This window comes from Zea mays, chromosome 1 (assembly GCF_902167145.1).
Source record: "Zea mays cultivar B73 chromosome 1, Zm-B73-REFERENCE-NAM-5.0, whole genome shotgun sequence".
Lineage (NCBI taxonomy): Eukaryota > Viridiplantae > Streptophyta > Magnoliopsida > Poales > Poaceae > Zea > Zea mays.
Genome location: NC_050096.1, coordinates 243,370,826 through 243,396,374, shown reverse-complemented (window position 1 = coordinate 243,396,374; position 25,549 = coordinate 243,370,826). Strand labels below are relative to the sequence as shown.

The 25,549-nt window shown below is 55.3% G+C and overlaps 2 protein-coding genes across 3 annotated transcripts; one reads left to right on the top strand and one right to left on the bottom strand.

Annotated features, from left to right (window-relative positions):
* Positions 1–847: 847 nt before the first annotated feature.
* On the top strand, positions 848–2,200 carry LOC109943516 (expansin-A31). The gene is made up of 2 exons (XM_020546772.2): positions 848–1,125; positions 1,265–2,200. Exons 1-2 carry the CDS (start codon positions 990–992, stop codon positions 1,900–1,902), a joined length of 774 nt encoding a protein of 257 aa, XP_020402361.1. The 5' UTR covers positions 848–989; the 3' UTR covers positions 1,903–2,200.
* Positions 2,201–4,428: 2,228 nt separating this feature from the next.
* Positions 4,429–6,960, bottom strand: LOC100382618 (uncharacterized). Of its 2 annotated transcripts, XM_020538159.1 has the most exons (4): positions 5,925–6,960; positions 5,527–5,839; positions 5,056–5,401; positions 4,429–4,680 (listed from the first exon to the last, which is right to left on the bottom strand). In XM_020538159.1, the coding sequence occupies exons 1-3, from the start codon at positions 6,076–6,078 to the stop codon at positions 5,089–5,091; spliced, it is 780 nt and encodes a 259-aa protein (XP_020393748.1). In that variant the 5' UTR covers positions 6,079–6,960; the 3' UTR covers positions 4,429–4,680; positions 5,056–5,088.
* Between the last annotated feature and the right edge of the window lie 18,589 nt (positions 6,961–25,549).

The following is a 25,549-nucleotide window of genomic DNA, read 5'->3' as shown; positions in this document are numbered from 1 at the left end:
CCTTAACAAAAACCGCTTGTGATACTATTACATCACAGGCGTACTAAACCGCCTGGGACATCACAGGCGGTTTTCTAACCGAACCGCCTGTGATGTAAAAATCCTAGCGCTTGTATAGAGCCAAATTGTACTAGTGCTAGCAGGGGGCGGCTGACGGACGCCACAGTCTTAGATTTTCGTTCTCGACCATCGAGGAGTTTGAACTGGCATCACGATCGTTTCTTCAGGGCAAGCAGCTTAAATTTTAAATCCGAAAACCATATTGTTTCTCCAACCTCACTACAAATCATAAAGTAGCGAGTTCACATTCCGGTTCGGTTGCCGCTGCATATATGCACGGCCCTCTTCACAACCGCAGAACATGCAGCGGACAAGGTTTCAACTAACTAACGAATTAACGTACGCGGAAGGAATTTTCGATCGGGTTAAGTTAGTTAGTTGGAGGTTTGTTGGCGCGCAAATCTTCTTAGCAGATCAAACTGCGACCAACTAACTCGTTCAGCCACATTCCCATGCATGATTAGTTCCAACGCGCCAAAGTCAGAGAGGCTGGAGAGCCCGGCAAGCCTGACGCCAGTGGTTCGGTGCACGACGATGGAAGCATCTGCAGCCATGTGCGTCGATGGAACACGGATTCGTTTCGTGTGTTCTGACACACAAAGAAAGCAATCAATCAAGGTGCAATCGACCATCATACCTGGCCCTAATCACCACCCTCCGTCCTGTGATTAATTAATAATATATAACTAAAAATTCTTGCTCCTGAGGATAGCCACGCCGCGCGCGCGCGCCTAGCTAGCTCTTTCTCTAGCTATTTAAGCACGTACGTACGGGCCTTCCAGACGTACGACACGCCTTGTGCATCTCATTCCACACAAGCTCAGGAAACGTACGTACCCGATCAGGCCATTCCGCACAGCCACGCCGGCCTCACCCGCTCCTTCTCACGAACACACACCTCGCCATTCCCTGCATCGACGACGTGCTCCATGTACATGGATACGTCGTCCAGATCCCTCGTCTTGTGCACACTAGTCCTCGCAGCCTGCCATGGGCTCGCGGCCGCAGGCTGGTCTCAGGGCACCGCGACGTTCTACGGCGACGCCGACGGCTCCGGCACGATGGGTAACATATATATACATACATTTGCATGCATATATATGGTGTTAATTGCACATTTTATGTAGGCGTGACGCTACTCCACGTGTAGCTAGCACACACCAATGCAAGTAATCCAAAACGCACGCATATATACTATACGCAGGTGGCGCCTGCGGGTACGGCAACCTGTACAACGCGGGCTACGGCATCAACAACGCGGCGCTGAGCCAGACCCTGTTCAACGACGGCGCGTCGTGCGGGCAGTGCTACCTCATCACCTGCGACGCGTCACGGCCCGGCGGGCAGTACTGCAGGCCCGGCAGCAACTCCGTCACGGTGTCCGCCACCAACCTGTGCCCGCCCAACTACGGCCTCCCCGGCGGCGGGTGGTGCGGCCCGGGCCGGCCCCACTTCGACATGTCGCAGCCGGCGTGGGAGCGCGTCGGCGTCGTGCAGGGCGGCATCGTCCCCGTCCTGTACCAGCAGGTCGCGTGCGCCCGCCGGGGCGGCGTGCGCTTCGCCATCGCCGGCTCCGCCTACTACCTGCTCGTCAACATCCAGAACGTCGGCGGCAGCGGTTCGGTCAAGGCCGCCTCGGTCAAGGGCGACCGCACCGCGGGGTGGGTCCAGATGTCCAGGAACTGGGGCGCCAACTGGCAGGCGCTGTCTGGCCTCGTCGGCCAGGGCCTCAGCTTCGCCGTCACCACCACCGGCGGCCAGTACCTTCAGTTCCTCTACGTCGTGCCCGGGTGGTGGCAGTTCGGCATGACCTTCGCCACCAACCAAAATTTCGCCTACTGATAAAACATGAGAAAATGCACCGTGTGCATTGCGTGCTCGTGATTTTGACAGAGCTACGTACCTGCACTTGCCATTGCATCCTCGGTGACCACCTGAGATCGATGACTGGCCTTCTTCCCGACTGCAGGAGGTGCGCGCCATGTATAATTTCGAATTTCACCCTCTATGTCGTACCAACTTCATTTCTAAATTAATATTGTAGCTTTTCAGTCTTAGATCCTATTTATATATAAGTGCATTGTGTGTGTAAACATTATCTATAAATACAGTGTAAACCTTGTTTTATTTTATATGGACATTTATTGTTATTGCGTCAATTAAACCCATTATCACAGCATTTCAAGATATTTGCATCGGACAGCAAATTAAAATAAGCCACATTTTCTATCAAGCCTAGCTAGTAGAGTACAGTATATATGACACCTAAAATAATTTCGACGCAAAAAAGTCCACAAAGACATAACTTCGTTCAACACATATCCACCAAGAAATAATTCCGTTTGCCAATTAAATGAAGCCACAGCATGCATGCAACATATATGAATAAACAAGGTTTACAAATTTCGTTGCAGCATTCTAAACAGCCTTACTACTTTTTTAGAGCGAGCAAGGCGCGTACGGGCTCACAGTGTTATATATAGGTGCTCTTTCGAAAATCATCAAAACACCATTTTCCCTTTCGGTGAACCTTTTTTTTTCATTGTAATAGGTGGGATCGGTAACTAGAAAAAGCTACAAGTTAGTACGAATTTTGCAGTTTTATCAATGTTGTTTACTCACTGAAAATAAATATCTACAGCTTATTTTATGTCATGCATGTTAAACTGTAAACATGCATGTCAACGATAAATCCGACCATTATATTGACACCCACAAAAATTTGAATTGAAATTAACAACTCATATATATGTTGATACTACCATGGAACTAACTACCCCTGTATATTATCATTTGTAAGAAACTGCTCTGCTGGAACATCACATGATTACCGATCAGCATCTCATGCGGGAATTCTGTTCGAGCTTATTAATTACTAATCAATTATTAGTAGGTTTTTGACGCGTCTATCAGATGCCAGACTGCCAGAGGAGTGGTTTTATAAGGGCATGCATAGTCCACAGCAACTGCACTCTATATATATTGAAAAACACGTACAAACAATATAAATAACAAGTTTTCTGTTTATACTGTTTATAAAATTTATAATTCATGCATGGAACACACACTAGTAGAAAATTGTTCTATGTCTGCGTTGGGGTTTAATTTTTATAGGCAGTTTCGTTTATCGCGAGTCAGTGATAGAAATATTCATTTCCACTGGTCCCAGCGCGGTGGCGGTTCTAAAAAACACCAATGAGAATAGGTTTTGAACTGCCTCTATAGAGCTTCTATGTACTAGTGATAGACCGAAGCAATTATTTGTCTTACCGTCTCTTGGCATTAGAACACGGGCTGAAGACGTCTCCACTAGTACAAATAAGACCTATAGAGACGGTTCAGAACCTAGCACTGACGTTTTTCAGAACCGCCGGTGCTAGGAGCTAATATAAATTATTATTTTTACAAGCGAGTAAACGAGAACCGCTAATGCAAATCGATTTTCACTTGCGGTTTAGTTATGACGACAGCTAGTGAAAATCGATTTTCACTGGTGGTTGAGATAATAAGACTGTAAGTAGTAATCTTTTTTAGAAACATAAACGAGATTTTAAAAATAGCAAAATATATTTTAGTTATGGAAGGTCACAGGTCGCGGCATTTTTCGCGCGCTATGCGGCCTTTGGGAATCGAATAGCGTACCCTCCCTTACTACTGCACCCATCACTTACTTTGTGTCTATATTGCACTTTTGTTGCTCGCATATTATAACCAACTGATTGTAAATTAATTGTTTGAGGTCGTAAACGGATTCGAACAAAAAAGTTGTCAACTATAAAGTTTCATAACTTTTTAAGTTATACAACTTTTATTTTGGTATTTTTTCCATCCGAGGCCATTTGCAAATTTTGCATTTTAAATTTGATAAATTTAGATGCAATTTTTGAGACACAAAATGATTTCAAAGATAAAGGTATCAACTGCAAAGTTTCATAATTTTTAGAGATCTATGACTTTTATTTTGATGATTTTTCTATACGAAATCATTTGAAAATCACAAAAAAAATTTGTAGTGACGGTTTGTTTGAGAAAAAAATGCATGTAGAAATTGATTTATACGTGTGGTTCCTTAATAAATCCACAGATAGAAATCATGGATTTGTAACTGTGGTTTTCCTACTGTTTTCTTAACAAAATCGTCGATGATATATACTTGTACTTAGTTTGATAAGCGAAATCACTTATAAAAATTAGCGTCCATGTTAGAATTTTATATTTAAATATTGCTTATGTGTTGCTTAGAGACGGTGTATATTCAATATTCTTGTACGTGCGCTAAAGGATTATTGATCGCTGTTGGTTAGTTTTTTGAAAAGGAAACGATCGCGCTGTTGGTTAGTTTCTGAGTAGTAGTTACAGATTGGCTTGTTATAAAGTTGACTCTTAGCAAAGTAGAACGGTGTTTTTAGCTATTGATTTTAGCATCTCCAACAGCTATATTTCTCATTCTCAGACTCCGCATCTTCTTCCTCTTGATTCTTTAACTCCCTGTTCCCCGCTGCTCCTTCTGAGCATCTGCACCCCTGTCCTGCCTCCTCGTCTACCTCCGACTGCGGGGTGTTGCCATGCATCAGATCTGATGCCGCCACCGGCTTCACCGAGGTGTCATCGATATGATTGCTGTGGTAGAGAAATATATCAAGGGTTGGTTGGTAAATAGTAAAAAAAAATCAAGTGTAGAGTATTTCTCTTCGGATAAGAAACGGTAGCTGCCAAATAAAGGAGCAAACGAACGAACGTAGGATGATCAGATAAAAAGTAAAATAAAAAAATAATGCCATGCATATATACCACTAAATAGAACAACTGAACCGGCCGACGACAATACATTATACTGGAGTGTACATATATATGTTCAGGGTAGTAGAAACTAATTCGACAAAAAAAAGCGCGATCACAGATCAAAATCCAGATCAACCCACATTAGCTAGGTCAACTGATTTTGGTGAATTAAATTTTCAGAGGCCGGCCGGGCTGGCACACACACTAGCTCACATGCGATTATGCGGTTCCGAGATGGAGATGGAGCTAATAGTCAAACTGCGCGTTGGTGGCGAATGTCATGCCGAGGTCCCACCACGCCGGCACGACGTTGTTGATGTACAGCGTCTGGCCGGCGGTGGAGGTGACGGTGAAGGAGAGCGCCTGGGTGAGCAACGCCGAGTTGCTCTGCCACTGCGCACCCCAGTTGCGCGTCATGGCGATCCAGCCGGTGCTCGTCCCCTTCACCGACATGGACTGGACGGAGCCGCTGCCGGCGACGTTGGTGATGAGGACCAGCTGGAAGTACTTGGACCCAGTGATCCTGAACCGCACGCCTCCCTGCCTGGAGCATGACACCCTGCGTGCACGTACGTACGTCATTCGCGAGCCGGCGGTTGATTAATTACGTACTCTCTCTCTGTATATCTATTGCAAGCTCGATCTGGTAGCTAGTAGATAGAAGTCAAGAAGTGGCAAGCTTACCGCTGGTAGAGGACGGGGATGATGCCGCCGCGGTAGACGCCGATGTTCTCCCACGCCGGCTGGGACATGTCGAAGTGGGGCCGCGGCGGGCCGCACCAGCCGCCGTTGGGGAGCGCGTAGTTGGGTGGGCACAGGTTGGTGGCCGTGACGGTGACGCTGGTGCCGGGCTTGCACCACACGGACCTGCTGGCGTCGCACCTGATGCTGTAGCACTGGCCGCACGAGGCGCCGTCGTTGAACAGCACCTGGCTCAGCGCGGCGTTCAGCACTCCGTAGCCTGCGTTGTACAGGTTGTCGTAGCCGCACGCGCCACCTGCATGCATGGATGCATGCGATGAGATGCACGCACGCAGATACAGCTGAAGCCAAACCGTGGTGCCCATGGTAAACTTACGTACCCATGGTACCGGAGCCGTCGGCGCCGCCGTAGAACGTCGCCGTCCCACTGTTCCAGTAGTTCGCCGCCATTGCCGACGTGAGGAGCAGCGCAAGGACGAGCGCGGCCAACAAGGAGGGCTTTAGCTGCGGCGCCACCACCGTGGTGCCGGCCATATCTCGATCGATCGCTTTGTGATGGCCGGACCAGATCACCAGAGATAGAGCTCAAGGCCGGTCGTCCAGCGCGATAGCTAGCTAGCTAGCTAGTATCAGGACAAGGCAGTAGCTAGAGGGAGATGATATGAGGATTATTGTTGTTGATCATCAATGGAGGACGGGTTGCGAGGACCATGGCATGCAGTACGGCTTAAATAACATCAGCAGAAGAGCAGCTTGTTGCTGGGACGACGATCATCGGAATGATGGTCGTTGGCAGGGAATATAGCTAGCTAGAGGGGGCTGGCCGGCCGGCATGATTGATTGCACGGCGCGTACGTACGTACGTTATTCCTCTCTCCTGTTGCCTATGGGTCGAATTGAAGCTCACATGCATGCAACGGTAGCGCCAATGTCAAAGGGCACAAAGCAGCCTTTGACAACTGGTACGTACGGTGGCGCGTACGTACCATATGCACGTCGGTAGCACAGTTGAGATTATTTACATTAGTTGTGGCCACTAGCTTTGCCAGCGTACTTCAACTCTCTTATTAATTCGGCCATTACGCGCAAGTCTCCTGCTAGCTACAGCAGACGACTGATCCAAGGTTGATCGGAATAAAAGCATGCATGGCGCGATAAAGAAATGGAGGATCCCACATGGGACCACGAGAGGCAGCGAAGTGGCCACATGGACGGCGGTTGAGACGACGGGTAGTAGATGTAGAGCCCGGATAATGCATGCATGATGACGCCCTCGCCTTGTCATCACCCAAGTCAAATGCATCGACCGGCTCTCCCGCTTCATGCCTCAGTACCGTACCGTACTACCATGTGTGTGGAGCCGCGTTTAGCAGGCGGCAGCAGAGAGCGGTCTCTGGCTCTCGGCCACCATCGGCGGCGGTCGTAAATTGGTCTATACGAATATAACTGTGAGTTAAACTGATGAACATATGTGTAAATTGTGAATTGATGAGTTATATGTAATTTGGTGTTACATTAATGTGGTCTGTGAAGTATAATTACTATTTTCTATTGTTCAATTAGTTTGAAATTAATTAGAAATTAATTATTATATATGTGTTATTTTTTTCCTACTCTATCTCGTAAGCTAAACGAGCCAACTTGAGCTTGTAAACGAGTCGAGTCGAGCTAACTATGTGGCTTGTTAGCTTAACGAGCCGGCTCGAACTAGGATGAGCCGAACCGAGTTGCCTCGATATCCAGCCCTATTTTAATATTTAGCCTGTCTGTTTTCGTATTTGCGATAAAATTTAGAAACGGAAAATTCCGTCGTGATCTGTACCGTTTTCCATATTTGACCCACGATTTTTTTTTATTTGTGAGAAAGTCTAGAAACGGGCCAGAAACAGAAGATGATCTATCCCGCTCGTTTTTGCAGTATCCCGTTTTAAGCCGGATTGAACCCGTATTTATTCCGTATTTAAGAAATCCGGGATCAATCCAATATGCGTTAGTGCATTAGCTGAAACCTCATATCCTTAGGTGATAAATTATAGCAAAATATGTCATTATATCCATAAGCTCTCCTCAATGACAATGGCCTAAAGGCTCAAACAACACCAGTGGTAGCAATATGTACAAAAAACAATGGAGTGTTACCTCTATATCTATTTGTTTTATGTTGTCCTATTAGTCAGCCATTAGTTAGCCATCAATATCATGGGTGTTTGTATTAAATTATGAGTTTCCGATTAATACTCTCATTCATGTTTGTTTTCGCACACACATTTATCCTGCTCCAGTTTTTGTTCCTATTCCGGACTCTGTACTATTTTTGCTAATAAAATGCGGGAACAAATATGGGAGAGAGGTTTTCCCGCCCGTTTTCATCCCTAGAAATGGTTGAATGAGATCAGGCTTAGCTCCGACAACATTCTTTTTTATTATTAGATGTCACTTTAAAGCCTTAAGCTATCCCAACAGATTGAGTGTATGGTCATGCAAAACACTATTTTATATTGTAGACTGTATTGTTCACATAGTGAAGTTTGAAATAAGAGATAGGATGGGTAAGCTGCTGGACAGGCTTACGAACTATGTGTTCTTTAAAATTGTGTAGTTGTTGTATTTTTTTAAATGTTTATGTTTCTTTTCCCATATATATTGATCTACAATTTTATCTATTATATTATATAAAAATATTGTGTTGTAACTTTGAATCTCCATTTATTCCATGACCAATGTTGAATCACTTGGTCAACATAAAGCATCATTTTTATAATAAATAAATATGCATAAGGGGTATTTCTTGTTAAATTTTGTGTAATGTAATTGTCGACGCTAAATGTCGGGGACCATAATTAGGGGTATCCTCAAGACACCTAATTCTCAGCTGGTAACCCCCATCAGCATAAAGCTGCAGAGGCCTGATGGGTGCGATTAAGTCAGGGATCAGTCCATACGAGCGACTCGATCACGCCTCGCCCGAGCCTAGCCTCGGACAAGGGCAGCCGACCCCGAGGGATTTCCGTCTCGCCCGAGGCCCCCCTTTAACGGCGGACACATCTCCGGCTCACCCGAGACCTTGCCTTCGCTAAGAAGCAACCCTGACTAAATCGCCGCGCCAACCGACCGAGTCGCAGGAGCATTTAACGCAAAGGTGGCCTGACACCTTTATCCTGACGCGCGCCCCCCGGCAGAGCCGAGGTGACCGCCGTCACTTCGCCGCTCCACTGACCGGTCTGACAGAAGGACAGCGCCGCCTGCGCCACTCCGACTGCAGTGCCACTTGACAGAGTGAGACTGACAGGCAGTCAGGCCCTGCCAAAGGCGCCATAGGAAACTCCGCTCCGCCCGACCCAGGTAGAGATGGCAATGGGGACCCGATCCCCGATTCCCCGCGGGGAATTCCTCCATTAGGGGATGGGGATGGGGAAGAAACTTCCCCCGCGGGGATATAAACGGGGAAAATTTATCCCCGACGGGTAAATGGGGATGGGGACGGGGAAGCATTCCCCATCCCCGTTCCCCGCGGGGACCCGTTAAACTTGTACGTGACTATGTTTTTATGTACTAGTTAACGACAAAAATAAATAATTACCTTATCAAGAGACCACTAATTATACAAATGTGTTTATTTTGATGTATGCATAATGATTTCTTATATCTGATAATGTGTATAAGTGACAATATTTAACATTAATAGCAAAGTACGTATGTATTAATTGTAATTTAAACGGGGATGGAGATCCCCGTTGGGGATTTATCCCCGCGGGGAACGGGGATGGGGAAGAAATGCTCCCCGCAAGCGTTCGTGGGGATCCCCGCGGGGAAGTTTTTTCGTCGCGGGGACGGGGATGGGGAGCTATTCCCCGGCGGGGAATTCCCCGTTGCCATCCCTAGACCCAGGGCTCGGACTCGGGCTAAGCCCCGGAAGACGGCGAACTCCGTTCCGCCCGACCCAGGGCTCGGACTCGGGCTAAGCCCCGAAAGACGGCGAACTCCGCTCCGCCCGACCCAGGGCTCGGACTCGGGCTAAGCCCCGGAAGACGGCAAACTCCGCTCCGCCCGACGCAGGGCTCGGACTCGGGCTAAGCCCCGGAAGACGGCGAACTCCGCTCCGCCCGACCCAGGGCTCGGACTCGGGCTAAGCCCCGGAAGACGACGAACTCCGCTCCGCCCGACCCAGGGCTCGGACTCGGGCTCAGCCCCGGAAGACGACGAACTCCGCTTCGCCCGACCCCAGGGCTCGGACTCCGCCCTGGCCTCTGCCGAACGACCTCCGCCTCGCCCGACCCAGGAGCTCGGGCTCGGCCTCGGCCATGGAAGACAGACTCGACCTCGGCTTCGGAGGAGCCTCCACGTCGCCCGACCTAGGGCACAGGCCCGCCACGTCAACAGGAAGCGTCATCATCACCCTACCCCGAGCCGACTCGGGCCGCAGAGAACAAGACCAGTGTCCCATCTGGCTAGCTCCGCCAGATAGGCAATGATGGCGCCCCGCAAGCCCTGTGACGACGGTGGCTCTCAGCTCTCTTACGGAAGCAGGGGGACGTCAGCAAGGACTCAACCGCTCCGACAGCTGTCCCTCCGCCAGGCTCCATTGCTCCTCCGACAGCCACGACATCACACCAGCAGGGTGCCAAGATCTCTCCGGCTGCCACATTGGCATGTACTTAGGGCGCTAGCTCTCCCCCGCTAGACACGTAGCACTCTGCTACACCCCCATTGTACACCTGGATCCTCTCCTTGCGCCTATAAAAGGAAGGACCAGGGCCCTCTTAGAGAAGGTTGGCCGCGCGGGGACGAGGACGGGACAGGCGCTCTCTTGGGGCCGCTCGCTTCCCTCACCCGCGTGGACGCTTGTAACGCCCTACTGCAAGCGCACCCGACCTGGGCGCGGGACGAACACGAAGGCTGCGGGATTTCCACCTCTCTCACGCCCGTCTCCGGCCACCTCGCTTCCCCCCTTCGCGCTCGCCCACGCGCTCGACCCATCTGAGCTGGGGCACGCGGCACACTCACTCGTCGGCTTAGGGACCCCCCGGTCTCGAAACGCCGACAGTTGGCGCGCCAGGTAGGGGCCTGCTGCGTGTTGACGAACAGCTTCCCGTCAAGCTCCAGATGGGCAGTCTCCAGCAACCTCTCCGGCCCGGGACGGTGCTCCGTTTTGGGAGTCTTGAGTTCATGTCCTTCGACGGCAGCTACGACATGATACTCCTTCCACCGCCGCGCGACAACGACAATGGCGGCCGACAACCCGCCCGCCGGCGGCGGAATCGACGACATCTTCCCCGCGTGGTGGAAGAACAACATTCGAGCTCGCCCCGTCCTCTCCCCCGCCAACGGAGGAGGAGGCGGGGCAACCAAGGCCAAGCGGGAGGCCGCGCTTCGTCGGCTGTCGAGCGAATCGACGTCCCCAGCGCCCCAACGGAGGGCGCGTCGGGCGTCGACCTCGCGTTTGAGACGAAGGCGAGCGTCGTCCCCCCGCGACACACCAATCCCGAGCAAGTGGACGATGCCAGCGCGCTCGCGGAGGGCTTGCAGGACGTTGCCCTTGTACCTAAGACGACGGTGCAATCAGTCCCCGATGTGACTATGTCGCTCCTCGTCGACCAGAAGGTACCGACTGATTCCCATCCTACGTCATTTCGACTCGGCCTCAACCCGCCTAGCGACCTTGCTTTGGCGGGCGCTCTCGTTGAGGCGAGTGCAACCCCTCTGGGGTTTCGTATGCGGTCGCCTTGGGACCGGATGACGGACGTCTCGACCTACGGGCCCTCTGGGTTGGAGGAAGATGACGATCCCAGCGTCTATTGGGATTTCTCTGGATTTGGCAACCCCAGTGCCATGCGGGACTTTATGACCGCATGTGACTACTGCCTCTCCGACTATTCCGACGGTAGCCGCAGCCTTGACGACGAGGACTGCGGCCCAAGCCGCGAATGTTTCCACGTCGAGCTAGGGGATCCCTCCGAAGGCAACCATCTCGGCATGCCGGAGGACGGTGATCTCCCTAGGCCGGTGCCTCGCTCTGACATCCCGCGGGAGCTAGCTGTGGTCCCCGTTCCGGCGGGGGGTCACGACCCACAGCTCGAGCAAGTCCGCGGGGCGCAGGCCAGGCTCGACGAGGGAGCAGGAGCGCTTGAGCCGATCCGCCGGGACGTCAGGCAGGTATGGGTGGGCCAACCCCCGGCCGGAGAAATACGTCACCTGTCCCAGGGTTTCTAGCACCGCGTCGCCAACGACGTCAGGGTCAGGCCGCCACCCGCATCCAGTGGGGTCGGTCAGAACCTGGCAGCCGCAGCGATGCTCCTCCGCGCGATGCCGGAGCCATCAACCACCGAGGGTCGGCGAATCCAGGGAGAGCTCAAGAATCTCCTGGAAGGCGCTGCGGTCCGACGGGCCGAGAGCTCTGCCTCCCGGAGGCAGGGATACCCCTCGGAACCTCATGCCGCGACTTCCCGATTCATGCGGGAAGCCTCGGTCTACACAGGGCGCACGCGCAACACCGCGCCTGCGGCCCCGGGCCACCTCGGCAACGAGCACCATCGTCGCGACCGTCGGGCCCACCTCGACGAGAGGGTGCGCCGAGGTTACCACCCCAGGCGTGGGGGACGCTATGACAGCGGGGAGGATCGGAGTCCCTCGCCCGAACCACCCGGTCCGCAGGCCTTCAGTCGGGCCATCCGACGGGCGCTGTTCCCGACCCGGTTCCGACCCCCGACTACTATCACAAAGTACTCGGGGGAAACGAGATCGGAACTGTGGCTCGCAGACTACCGCCTGGCCTACCAACTGGGTGGAACGGACGACGACAACCTCATCATCCGCAACCTCCCCCTGTTCCTCTCCGACACTGCTCGCGCCTGGTTGGAGCACCTGCCTCCGGGGCAGATCTCCAACTAGGATGACTTGGTCCAAGCCTTCGCCGGCAATTTCCAGGGCACGTACGTGCGCCCCGGGAATTCCTGGGACCTCCGAAGCTGCCGGCAACAGCCGGGAGAGTCTCTCCGGGACTACATCCGGCGATTCTCGAAGCAGCGCACCGAGCTGCCCAACATCACCGACTCGGATGTCATCGGCGCGTTCCTTGCCGGCACCACCTGCCGTGACCTGGTGAGTAAGTTGGGTCGCAAGACCCCCACCAGGGCGAGCGAGCTGATGGACATCGCCACCAAGTTCGCCTCTGGCCAGGAGGCAGTCGAGGCCATCTTCCGAAAGGACAAGCAGCCCCAGGGCCGCCCATCGGAAGAGGCCCCCGAGGCGTCTACTCCGCGCGGCGCCAAGAAGAAAGGCAAGAAGAAGTTTCAATCGAAACGCGCCGCCGCCGACACGGACCTTGTCGCCGCCGCCGAGTACAAGAACCCTCGGAAGCCCCTCGGAGGTGCCAACCTCTTCGACAAGATGCTCAAGGAGCCGTGCCCCTATCATCAGGGGCCCGTCAAGCACACCCTCGAGGAGTGCGTCATGCTTCGGCGCCACTTCCACAGGGCCGGGCCGCCGCAGAGGGTGGCAGGGCCCGCGACGACGACAAGAAGGAAGATCACCAAGCAGGAGAGTTCCTCGAGGTCCGCGACTGCTTCATGATCTACGGTGGGCATGTGGCAAATGCCTCGGCTCGGCATCACAAGCAAGAGCGCCGGGAGGTCTGCTCGGTGAAGGTGGCAGCGCCAGTCTACCTAGACTGGTCCGACAAGCCCATCACCTTCGACCAAGCTGACCACCCCGACCACGTGCCGAGCCCGGGGAAATACCCGCTCGTCGTCGACCCCATCGTCGGCGACGTCAGGCTCACCAAGGTCCTGATGGACGGGGGCAGCTGCCTCAACATCATCTACGCCGAGACCCTGCGCGTCGATCTGTCCTCCGTCCGAGCAGGCGCTGCGCCCTTCCACGGGATCATTCCTGGGAAGCGCGTCCAGCCCCTCGGACGACTCGACCTTCCCGTCTGCTTCGGAACGCCCTCCAACTTCCGAAGGGAGACTTTGATGTTCGAGGTGGTCGGGTTCCGAGGAACCTACCACGCGGTACTGGGGAGGCCATGCTACGCGAAGTTCATGGCCGTCCCCAACTACACCTACCTGAAGCTCAAGATGTCGGGCCCCAACGGGGTCATCACCGTCGGCCCCACGTACAAACACGCGTTCGAATGCGACGTGGAGTGCGTGGAGTACGCCGAGGCCCTCGCCGAGTCCGAGGCCCTCATCGCCGACCTGGAGAGCCTCTCCAAAGAGGTGCCAGACGTGAAGCGTCATGCCGGCAACTTCGAGCCAGCGGAGACGGTTAAGGCCGTCCCTCTCGACCCCAGTGGCGACACCTCCAAGCAGATTCGGATCGGTTCCGGGCTCGACCCCAAATAGGAAGCAGTGCTCGTTGACTTTCTCCGCGCAAACGCCGACGTCTTTGCGTGGAGTCCCTCGGACATGCCCGGCATACCGAGGGATGTCGCCGAGCACTCGCTGGATATTCGGGCCGGAGCCCGACCCGTCAGGCAGCCTCTGCGCCAATTCGACGAGGAGAAGCGCAGAGTGATAGGCGAGGAGATCCACAAGCTAATGGCAGCAGGGTTCATCAAAGAGGTATTCCATCCCGAATGGCTTGCCAACCCTGTGCTTGTGAGAAAGAAAGGGGGGAAATGGCGGATGTGTGTAGACTACACTGGTCTCAACAAAGCATGTCCGAAGGTTCCCTACCCTCTGCCTCGCATCGATCAAATCGTGGATTCCACTGTTGGGTGCGAAACCCTGTCCTTCCTCGATGCCTACTCAGGGTATCACCAAATCCGGATGAAAGAGTCCGACCAGCTCACGACTTCTTTCATCACGCCCTTCGGCATGTACTCCTATGTCACCATGCCGTTTGGTTTGAGGAATGCGGGCGCGACGTACCAGCGGTGCATGAACCATGTGTTCGGCGAACACATCGGTCGCACAGTCGAGGCCTACGTCGATGACATCGTAGTCAAGACAAGGAAGGCTTCCGACCTCCTCTCCGACCTTGAAGTGACATTCCGGTGTCTCAAAGCGAAAGGCGTCAAGCTCAATCCCGAGAAGTGTGTCTTTGGGGTGCCCCGGGGCATGCTCTTGGGGTTCATCGTCTCCAAGCGAGGCATCGAAGCCAACCCGGAGAAGATTGCAGCTATCACCAGCATGGGGCCCATCAAGGACTTAAAAGGCGTACATAGGGTCATGGGATGTCTCGCGGCCCTGAGCCGCTTCATCTCACGCCTCGGCGAAAGGGGTCTGCCTCTGTACCGCCTCTTGAGGAAGGCCGAGTGTTTCGCTTGGACCCCTGAGGCCGAGGAAGCTCTCGGGAACCTGAAGGCGCTCCTCACAAAGGCGCCTATCTTGGTGCCCCCAGCTGATGGAGAAGCCCTCTTGGTCTACGTCGCCGCGACCACTCAGGTGGTTAGCGCCGCGATTGTGGTCGAGAGGCAAGAAGAGGGGCATGCATTGCCCGTTCAGAGGCCAGTTTACTTCGTCAGCGAGGTACTGTCCAAGACCAAGATCCGCTACCCACAAGTTCAGAAGCTGCTGTATGCAGTGATCCTGACGAGGCGAAAGTTGCGACATTACTTCGAGTCTCATCCGGTAACTGTGGTGTCATCCTTCCCCCTGGGGGAGATCATCCAGTGCCGAGAGGCCTCGGGCAGGATCGCAAAGTGGGCGGTGGAAATCATGGGCGAGACAATCTCGTTCGCCCCTCGGAAGGCCATCAAGTCCCAGGTGTTGGCGGACTTCGTAGCCGAATGGGTCGACACCCAGCTGCCGACGGCTCCGATCCAACCGGAGCTCTGGACCATGTTTTTCGACGGGTCGCTGATGAAGACGGGAGCCGGCGCGGTGTTGGAACTTGCTATCGGTCGCAAGAAAGCCAACAGGGGTGGACAGTAGGGTTACGCGTGAGATGGCAAACAGCTCTATTTTCTCCGGCCTCTCACGGGCACTGTGCGGGGGTATTTATAGGTACCTGAACGCCCAGCGCCCTGTGTTAAGGACGCATGTGCCCTCAGCTACCTAGGTTATCCCCAGAATATTCCCATAAAGCAGGGTTACAGACTGTAATTACAGGGATGCCTTTACAAATTAGGCCCGTAACACGCGGCGGCCACGCAGGGCCCGTTACAATGGGCCGGATCGCACGTGGGCCTCTGAGCTGGACGAGGCCGCACTGTGGGATGCCTTCGTCGCCGGTCTTCGTCTGGTGCCGATCAAGCGAAGGGTGTCCCTGCCTGCTTTGTCTGTCAGAGCAGCGGCTAAGCAGCGGAGACTTCGAGCGAAGGGTGGCGTTTCTGCCTTCGCTCCAACATCTGCCCTCCGAGGGACCAGTTCGACAAAGTCACCTGGTGCCGAAGACGTCGCTAGATGGCGGAGACGTTGCCCTCGCTCGAAGTGGTTCCGCGGGGGTTTTTGATGTGACCGTTGATTGACCGCGTACTGTTGGATTGCGGGTTTCCCGAAGCGCCGCGCTCTGTTGGATTGCAGGTTTCCCGAAGAGCCGCGCCCTGCCTATAAAAGGGGGCGGGGGCCGGCGCTTTTTGAACTTTACTTTTGTGCGCTCCGCGAAAACCCTAGCCGCCCGTCGTCTTGCTGCTCGTCTGCCCGCCGTGCTCTTGTTCGCCGGAGATCTGGCGCGAGTGAAGCAGACTGCCCGCCGCCGCCGACGGTACGTAGCGATGCCGTCTTCCTCTTCTTCCGCTGCCGCTACGCCGCCGGCCGGTTCCTCGCCGCCGGCCGCCGCCTCGTCGGAGGAGACGCTGAGCAGTTTGATGCCGGAGGAGTTGCGCGCCGGCGATTCCGTTGATTTCGGCGTGTCGCGAATGTCATCGGCCCGCGTGGAGGATATGCAGCGTTTGGGCTACTTCGGCGGCGGAGTTGCCCGTGCCCCGGGGACGGAGAAAGTCCCCGAGCCGGAGGGCGAGTTGGTTGTTTTCGAGGCGTTTTTCGCCGCCGGTCTCCGCTTGCCTGCGCATCGGTTTGTTGGCGAAGTCCTACGCAGGTTCAACGTGCAAATACATCAGCTGACGCCGAATGTTGTGGTGGCCCTGTCGATGTATGGGCGACGACTTCGTACGGCGGACAGCCATCAGTCGAAGTTTTTGCGAAGCATTATTGTTTACACTGGCAGAAGAGGATGATCGGGGACGAAGTTGCTCAGTTTGGGTCCTGCACATTCACGCCGAAGACCGGCAAGACCACGATGCCAGTAGTCGAGTTGGTCCCTTGCGCCCGCAACAAGTGGGGCAACTGGAACGAATTTTGGTTTTACGTTGCTGAGGGCACCGTCGAAGGCCACGAGGGACTTCCCGTGTCCGAGATGTGCTCTCATTTTTACTCGGCGTACCCGCCCTTTGAAGTGGCGGAGGATGATGTGGACGAAGGGGCCCTTCAGAGTGCCGCCGGCCAGAGTAGTGGGCGCGACTTGGTTGAAGAGTTTGTGGCGTACGGGGTATGGCCCTTGGCGCATGGTTGGGCGTTGGGCGAAGTATGCCCTCGCCAGATGCCTTTCCGTGGTGGAGAGATGGTGCGGAGTCCCGCCTTCACGCTTAATCTGCGAAACCGTGATCCGGCCGCCTTCGTGCGTGAAGCTGAGGATGAGGCGGTGCGGCTTGTTGGGCGTTATGTGCCGAGGACCGAGGGCCAGCGCAGCTGGGAGATCCGCGGGTCGAATGACCGTTTGAATAGGGTCTTCGAATTGAACCAACTGCCATATGACGGCTATCCTGGTCAAGACGACGCGGACCGCCGGGGGAAGAAACCGGTGGTGGAGACTAAATACGACCCTGCGCCGGCGGCCGCCCCATCCTCTAAGAAGAGGAGACTAGGTACTGCCATGGGAGGACTTGGGGTTTCCGATGGGTTTGCTAGAGAGTTGATGAGGACATGCGCGGCCCCGGGGGAAAGGATGTCTTCGCCCGAGCTCCGGGAGTCTTCGGCTCGGATGCTGAAGGTTACCGGGGGTTGCTGGCCTAGGAATGTTCCTATCCCCCGCGCGGCCAGCGGGGACGTTTTTACATCTCGCATGGTTCGCAAATGGAGAGTTTTTCCTTACGGGCGGAATATCGGTGCTGTTGTGTGGGCAGTGATGGACAAGGATCGCCAAGGGGCGGCGCAAAAACGCCAGGCGGCTGTCAGGCTGCATGAAGCTAGGCCGAAGAGGCAGCGGGGGGCTGCGAAGGCTGCGGCCTCCGGCGGAGGCAAGCCGCCGCTGGCGGCGAAGTCGGGCGCCTCTGCACCTAGCAAGGCGCCGGAGGCAACGGCGGGCGCCGGAGGCTCCAAATCAACGAAGGTGGTGCCGCCGGCCAGCGGAGTGGCGGAGGCTTCGAAGGCGGCCCGAGCGTTGCCGTTGTCGGGCAAACGTGTTGCCGACTTCGGCACCGATATTTCTGTGGACGATTATCTTGGTGGTAAGTCGTTGGCTTATTATTATTATTATTGTTGTTATTTTTTTTTAATTTGTTGATGCGTTGCAGGGTCGGACGAGGGCCAGCTTGCTATGGTTGCGCCTGGCGCGGCGATCGCGACGGCTGCCATAGTGCCGAAGGCGAGGGGCGAGGCTCTTGGCGCCGGAGGCGAGGTGTCGGCCCTCGCGGTGGTCAGGGACGAGGCGGGCGCAGCGACCCGCCGGCTGAAGGGAGTGACGGAGGCGCTGAGTCAGGCGACGGAGGCGCTGAGTCAGGTCCGTTGAGCTATACTCTCGCCCCCACCTCTTTCTTTTGGGGCAACGGCCTTACGTGTGCTCTGCAGGTGGCTGACTTCGCCAGCCGTACTGCGTCGGGGGCCCTCACGGCAGCTGTGTCTGCCGAAGTCGAGAGACTTCGGACTCAACATGCTGACGCTGTCCGTGAGAAATCGGCCTCCGACAGCAAGTGCCGTAAGCTGACGGACAAGGTGGCCGCCCTGGAGAGGGAGAAGGCTAACGAGGCCATCGCCAAGGAGCAGGCTGCGCAGGCGGAAGCCAAACTGGCGCGGGCGGAGGGCAATCTTGCCAAGGAGCTCGCCGAACATCTGCAGGAGCGGCTCACCGCCCTGGAGAGCCGCGCGAAGGGGGCCGAGGCCGCGATGCGTGCGGAGGCTGAACGGACGCGCGCGCAGCTTATGGATACATATCGTGAGCTGGGTGCGCGGACCGGTGACTTCGAGGTGCCGGACCGAGAGCCCGGGCTTTGTTGTCTGCAATGGGTGCAGGAGGAGGTGCAGGAACTCCCCACTGTCGTGGGGGGGTTTATGTCGTACGCCTCCCTGGTCACCTGCGAGGGGGCGATGAACGCACTCTCCCGCGATGGGTGCCGGCACTTCGAGGTCTTCGACCAGGCAGATGAAGATTTTGAGCGAGATGTCTACAAGGTCGAAGACCCCGTTGTGAAGGAATCCGCCGGGGCCCTCTATGACCGGATGTGGGGTCCGCACGGTCGGGAGGTGGTCAGGGATCGGGCCGAGACTGCGAGGGCTCAGGTAAGGTTGTTGTTTGTTTGGCGTTTGTTGTATGCGGGCTGTGTGTGTGTTTGCTGAATTTTGTGTGTTTTGTCTTAGGCGGCGCGTGGCGAGCGGGTGGACGACTTCGGGGCGCTGAACAGCGCGCTGCCTGACCCGGAGCCGACCCCTGCGGAGGCCGTGTCTGGGGTCGCCCTGGAGCCAACCCCGGAGACCGCGGCGATCGCGACGGCCGCCCCTACATCTGCTGCGGCCGGCGAGGACCTGCCCCCAAAGGTGGCCGAAGGCGCCCCTGATGCCCCCGCGGCTGCTGTGCCGAGTGCTGAAGATCCCGCGGCGGAGGCGGCGGAAACAACGGCGGAAGCGGCGGCGGAGGCAACGGCGGAGGCTCCCGCAGCGTCAGGGCCTTCGCAGGTGGCGTAGTGGGTGTATAGGGTTGGGGAATTTTGGATATTTTGCTGAATTTTGGTTGCTGCGCAGGTTCAAGATTTGGGCCTGCGCACGCAACCGCTACTACTGAATTTTTGGCGGCTTCGACCGCGGAAGGTGGTAATGGATATGGTGAATCTGCATCTGAGTTTTTTGATTTTACTGACTCTGGGAGCTCGGTTGAGTGGACTGAGGAGTCGTCGGAGGAGGACTTGGATTATTTTGCGGCCTTGGATGTGGCTGCGGCGGAGGCTACGCCATACGCCGCGGATGCGCCAGACGTGCCAGGCACTAGCACCGGGCGCCGACGACGAAGGGCGGTTGCAAAGCGTAGGGTTAGCATGGAGGAAGGGGCTCGGCTTCGTGTGAGTAGGGCTGGTCGGCAAGAACTGTTGTCTTTGCCGGCCGCCGCGAGTACAGGGGAAGGGGAACTGCGAAGTCTTTTTGCGGGTGAGGAGCTTAGGATAATGTTATTTAATTATAGGGAGATGGGAATTATTCCTAAGGTTGAGCCGATGTAGAGTGTGGCGCCCTCGCTTGTATATGTGTAAAGGCTTGTACGATGAAGTTGTGTGCCCTCGCTTGCCTGTGCTTGCGAAGGCGTTGTGTTGGTGTGGTTATAGATGGTCTTAACGCGGACGGTTTGGTGTTGTCATTTCTGCTTTTGTTGTACTAGTTCGACTGCGCCTTTTAGGCGGCTTCTGCGTGGATAGTCTTCGCGGTAGACTTCGGGTTTTTTCGCACTTGTTGTGCTATTCCGGCTGCACCTTAGGCGACTTCTGCGCAGATAGTCTTCGCGATAGACTTCGTGTTTTTTCGCACTTGTTGTGCTAGTCCGGCTGCACCCTTAGGCGACTTCTGCGCGGATAGTCTTCGCGATAGACTTCGTGTTTTTCGCACTTGTTGTGCTAGTCCGGCTGCACCCTTAGGCGACTTCTGCGCGGATAGTCTTCGCGATAGACTTCGTGTTTTTTCGCACTTGTTGTGCTAGTCCGGCTGCACCCTTCGGCGACTTCTGCGCGGATAGTCTTCGCGATAGACTTCGTGTTTTTTCGCACTTGTTGTGCTAGTCCGGCTGCACCCTTAGGCGACTTCTGCGCGGATAGTCTTCGCGATAGACTTCGTGTTTTTTCGCACTTGTTGTGCTAGTCCGGCTGCACCCTTAGGCGACTTCTGCGCGGATAGTCTTCGCGATAGACTTCGTGTTTTTTCGCACTTGTTGTGCTAGTCCGGCTGCACCCTTAGGCGACTTCTGCGCGGATAGTCTTCGCGATAGACTTCGTGTTTTTTCGCACTTGTTGTGCTAGTCCGGCTGCACCCTTAGGCGACTTCTGCGCGGATTTGTCGCACGCGAGGGTGGCTAGCGCTTAGCCTCGCGGTGACCTCGAATTGGTCGAATGTCGAAGACCGTCGTCGCGGTCTTTTTTCGACGCATGTTTTTGCGGGGGATTTTTCACACATATATTACATGGCTCCGCCTCGTTAAAAACCTCACCCCCCGGGAGGAAAAGAGTGCGGGCCGGTACAAGATTGTTTTTTGGCGAGTTACAAGGGCGAAGTCAGCCCTAATGAGTCAAACAAAAAATTTGCGAAGGTTGTCGATGTTCCAGGAGTGCTCCAGGTCCTCGCCGTTTGGCGTTGTGAGCCTGTAAGAGCTGGGGGAAGCTTTTGTCTTGACTATAAAGGGGCCCTCCCACTTGGGCTCCAGCTTGCCCCTGGACTCCGTCCGAGCTGTTCGGACGAGTACGAGGTCCCCTTCGCTGAACTCCCTCGGGATGACTGCATGGTCGCGCCATGCTTTGGTCTGGGCTTGGTATTTGTTTAGGGCGTGTAGGGCGAGGACCCGGTCTCCGTCAATGAGATCTTTTGAAGTTGGCTCGTCCACGTCGGGGACGGTTGACGGAACTGTACGTGGGGACCCATGCTTTATTTCTTGCGGGGTCATGGCCTCCGATCCGTAAAGAAGGCGGAAAGGAGTGAACCCAGTCGCCCTGCACTCAGTTGTGTTTAGCGCCCAGACTGCCTCCGGTAGCAATTCGGTCCATCTGCCTTTTTTTCATCGAGGAGCATCTTCTTGACAGCTGTGAAGATTTTCCCATTGGCGCGCTCCACGACCCCGTTGGATTGCGGATGATAGACTGAAGCGAAGGCAAGCTTGGTGCCGATGGAGAAACAAAAATCCTTGAAATCTTGGCTGTCAAACTGCTTGCCGTTGTCAACTGTTAGCTCGGACGGTACTCCGAAGCGGCAAACAATGTTTTGCCAGAAGAATTTCTGGGCAGTCTTTGATGTTATTGTAGAAACAGCCCTCGCTTCGATCCATTTGGTGAAGTATTCGACGGCTACGAAGGCGAACTTGAGGTTCCCCTGAGCGGTGGGCAGGGGCCCGACGATGTCCAGGCCCCAGCGCTGGAGAGGCCATGTATGGGCAATCAGCTTTGTATACTGCGAGGGGCTGCCTGACCGAGGAGAGAACTTCTGGCAGGCTTCGCAGGACCTTGTGACCCGATTTGCGGCGCAGATCATTGCGGGCCAGTAAAACCCTTGGCGGATCACCTTGGCAGCTAGGGCCCTTGGCCCTGCGTGCGAACCGCACGTGCCACTGTGGACTTCACGTAGGATCTGCATGCCTTCGGTTTCGGTGACGCACTTAAGCATTGGCTGACTGACCCCTTTCTTGTAGAGTTGGCCCTCGATCAGTGCGAAGTCCCGGCTTCGATGTCTGAGGCGCTTGGCCTCACTGACGTCGGTTGGATGATAGTACCCCTGTAGGAACAGGGTTATTGGTGCCCGCCAGTCTTCGGTCATGATTAGGTTGACTATGCGGTGGCCCTCGCTGTCATTAGTTATTTGGAGCCCTTCGGGGCTCCGGACAGCTGGCGTGCCGATGGTGTGAAAGAACACGTCGGAGGGCAAGGGCTCGCCCCTGGCGGCAGCCTTGGCCAGTGCATCGGCCTCCTCGTTCTTGGCCCTATCCACATGCTGCAAGGTGAATCCCTTGAACTGTCTCTCGAGACTTCGGATGGCCGCGAGGTATTGCATGAGCGCGGGGTCTTTCGCTGCATAGTCCTTCTCGACCTGGCCGGCAACTATCTTGGAGTCTGTTTTGATGATACATGTGGTGACTCCGAGGGCCCTTAGCTTGCGGAGGCCCAGGATAACCGCTTCATACTCTGCTATATTGTTTGTGCATCTGTCGGATTCCAGAGCGAAGCTGAGGCGTGCTGCATATCTGTGTTTGACTCCGGCTGGTGAGGTGACGACTGCAGCGACGCCTGCCCCCGCATGGCACCATGCACCGTCGCAATGGATGGTCCAAACCTTCTCTGTGGACGGGTCCGGCTGTGTTATTGGCCCAGTCCAGTCGACGACGAAGTCTGCCAGGACTTGTGACTTGATGGCTGTCCTGGGCTCGAAGCTGATGTGGTAGCCGGAGAGTTCGGCTGCCCACTTGGCAATCCTCACCGATGCCTCCGGGTTTCTGAATAGTTCGCCGAGCCCCCTGTCTGAGGTGACTCGGACCTTGAATGCTTCAAAGTAATGGCGCAGTTTGCGCGAAGACATAACAACTGCGTAGGCGATCTTCTCCAGCTCTGTCATGTTGCATTTGGACGGTGTCAGGACCTCAGAGACATAGTAAACAGGGCACTACCTGACCGCGCCCCAACTGTCTGCTCCTGCACCAGTGCCGCGCTGACCGCGTGCGGCGAAGCCGCGACATAGAGCAATAGGGGGAGCGAGGAGTCGGGGCTCGTGAGGATGGCCAGCTCCGACAGGTACTGTTTTAGTGAGGCGAAGGCCGCTGCTTGCTCCGGTCCCCAAGCGAAGTCTTTTGCACCGCGGAGTGTTTTGAGGAAGGGGAGGCTTCGCTCGGCGGACCTGGAGATGAATCTGTTGAGAGCGGCCAATCTGCCTGTCAGACGCTGGACGTCCCTGGCGGACTGCGGAGGCGACATGTCGACGATGGCCTAGATCTTGGTTGGGTTGGCCTCGATGCCGCGGTGTGACACCAGGTAGCCCAATATCTTGCCCTGGCGAACACCGAAGACGCACTTTTCCGGGTTTAGGCGGAGTCGTGCATCTCGCATGTTCGCGAATGTCTCGGCGAGGTCAGCGAGATGGTCTTCCTTATTCTTGCTGGCGACGACGATGTCGTCCACATATGTAAATATGTTTCTGCCAACCTGCCCTTCGAGTACTGTTTTGGTGAGTCTGGAGAAGGTGGACCCGGCATTCTTGAGTCCCTCCGGCATTCTGATGAAGCAATAAGTGCCGAAGGGTGTTATAAAGCTGGTGCTAGCTTTGTCTTCCTCCTTCATGTATATCTGGTGATAGCCGGAGAAGCAGTCGAGGAGTGACATGACCTCGCATCCGGCCGCGCTATCGACTATTTTGTCGATCCGCGGCAACGGGAAATTGTCCTTTGGGCAGGCCTTATTGAGACTGGTAAAGTCTATGCACATTCGCCATTTCCCGCTTTTTTTCTGCACCATTACGACATTGGAGAGCCACGTGGGGTAAGCCACTGGCTCGATGAATTTAGCTTCTAGGAGGCGGTGCACCTCCGCCTTGGCGGCCTCTGTCTTTTCGTCGGACATTTTGCGAAGCCTTTGCTTTTTTGGTCGCACCGAAGGGTCAATTCCCAAGCTATGCTCAATTATGGATCGGCTGACTCCGACCAGGTCGAGGGCGGACCAGGCGAAGACATCTTTATTCTTGGCCAGGCAGCAGAGAAGCTTCTCCTCTTCATGTAAGGTAAGGTCTTCGCTGACAGTGACTGTCTGCTTGGGCATGGCCTGATCGAGGGGGACAATCTTGGTCCCGTCTTGGCTCTGCAACTGTGCCTTGTCATGCAGCTTATCGGTTGGGCTGGCGGGCGCAGGGACCTCGCGCTAGGTCGTGAGACAGTGCACGTTCCTCTGACCAGGCACGAAGTCCCGCTCTATGTTGCGCGCTGTCTGCTGGTTGCCGTAGATCGTAATAGCGCCTAGCGGACCTGGTATCTTCATACATAGGTACAGTCCGTGGATGGCAGCTTCGAACTTATTGATGGAGCCCCGGCCCATGATGGCGTTGTATGGATATACCATGTCGACAATGTCGAAGGTTACTTGCTCACTTCGGGCATTGGGTGCTACACCGAAGGAGAGGGGCAACTCTATTTTGCCAACGGGAAAGGTGCCCTTGCCGCCGAAGCCATACAACGGGTTGTCCGAAGGCTTGAGCAGGTTGTGGCTTATGCCCATGCGGTCGAAGGCGTGGAGGAAGATGATGTCCGCCTGACTGCCGTTGTCGACTAGGACTTTGTGTAAGTCCCAGCCTGCCACGCTGCAATTGATGACCATGGCGTCGATGTGGGGGGCGCTGCGCAGGTCGACGTCTCGTGCGTCGAAGGTTAGCGGTATGTGGGACCACTTTGTCTGCACGACTGGGCCAGTGACGGCGACATGGTTGATGCTGCGGTAGTGGTCCCGCTTCTGCCGCTTGGTGTCGAAGTCAGTGCTTGACCCCCCTGTTATCATGTGAATGACTCCGCGATATGGTTGATCGGCGAAGTCTTCCTGCTTTGGGGCATGGGGGATGTTTTGATGTTGCTGGTGTGGAGGTGGGGGTGGAGGAGGTACGATTTGTACTTCCTGATGGTGTTGGTAAGCGTGGTGCGGTGGATGCGGAGCGGGGGCGTGGATATATGGTGGAGGGGGTTGCTGGTAGTTGTGCGCGACAATTCTGGGGTTGTCGGCTGGCTGCGCCCGTGCCATTCTGTCTCTGGTGGCCTTCGTTTCGGGGCAATCTTTGGTTTGGTGGGCGCAGTCTTCGCCGTGAAAAAGGCAGTAGAATCGGCGCGGCGGCTGCGCGCGCCCTCGGCCCCTGCCGCGAGTTCCATTTCCGCGGCCTTGGGGGGATATTCCTGGCGGCGAGGGGGGTCAGCAGCGGGATGCTGGTTGGCGATGTTGTGTACTTGCTGCTGACTGCGGCCGTCTCGACCGGAGTCTGGCTGCGGAGTCCTCGTCCATGTGCGGCTGGACTGCGGGGCATCTTTGGGCTTCCGCTGTGACTCAACCTTGCGCTGGTGGAGCTCTTCGGATTTGGCATACTTTTCAAAGAGCTGATACAGCTCCTGGAGGTTTTTGGGTGGATCTCTGATACAATGACTGTAGAGG

What these genes read in the sequence shown, in the direction of transcription:
- LOC100382618 (XM_020538159.1), bottom strand. Translation starts at nt 6,078, where the DNA reads ATGGCCGGCACCACGGTGGTGGCGCCGCAGCTAAAGCCCTCCTTGTTG. An exon ending in CGACGGCTCCGGTACCATGG is followed by an intron (nt 5,840 to 5,924) that starts GTACGTAAGTTT and finishes CCATGCATGCAG; the next exon opens with GTGGCGCGTGCGGCTACGAC. An exon ending in ATCCCCGTCCTCTACCAGCG is followed by an intron (nt 5,402 to 5,526) that starts GTAAGCTTGCCA and finishes ACGTGCACGCAG; the next exon opens with GGTGTCATGCTCCAGGCAGG.
- LOC109943516 (XM_020546772.2), top strand. Translation starts at nt 990, where the DNA reads ATGTACATGGATACGTCGTCCAGATCCCTCGTCTTGTGCACACTAGTC. An exon ending in CGACGGCTCCGGCACGATGG is followed by an intron (nt 1,126 to 1,264) that starts GTAACATATATA and finishes TACTATACGCAG; the next exon opens with GTGGCGCCTGCGGGTACGGC.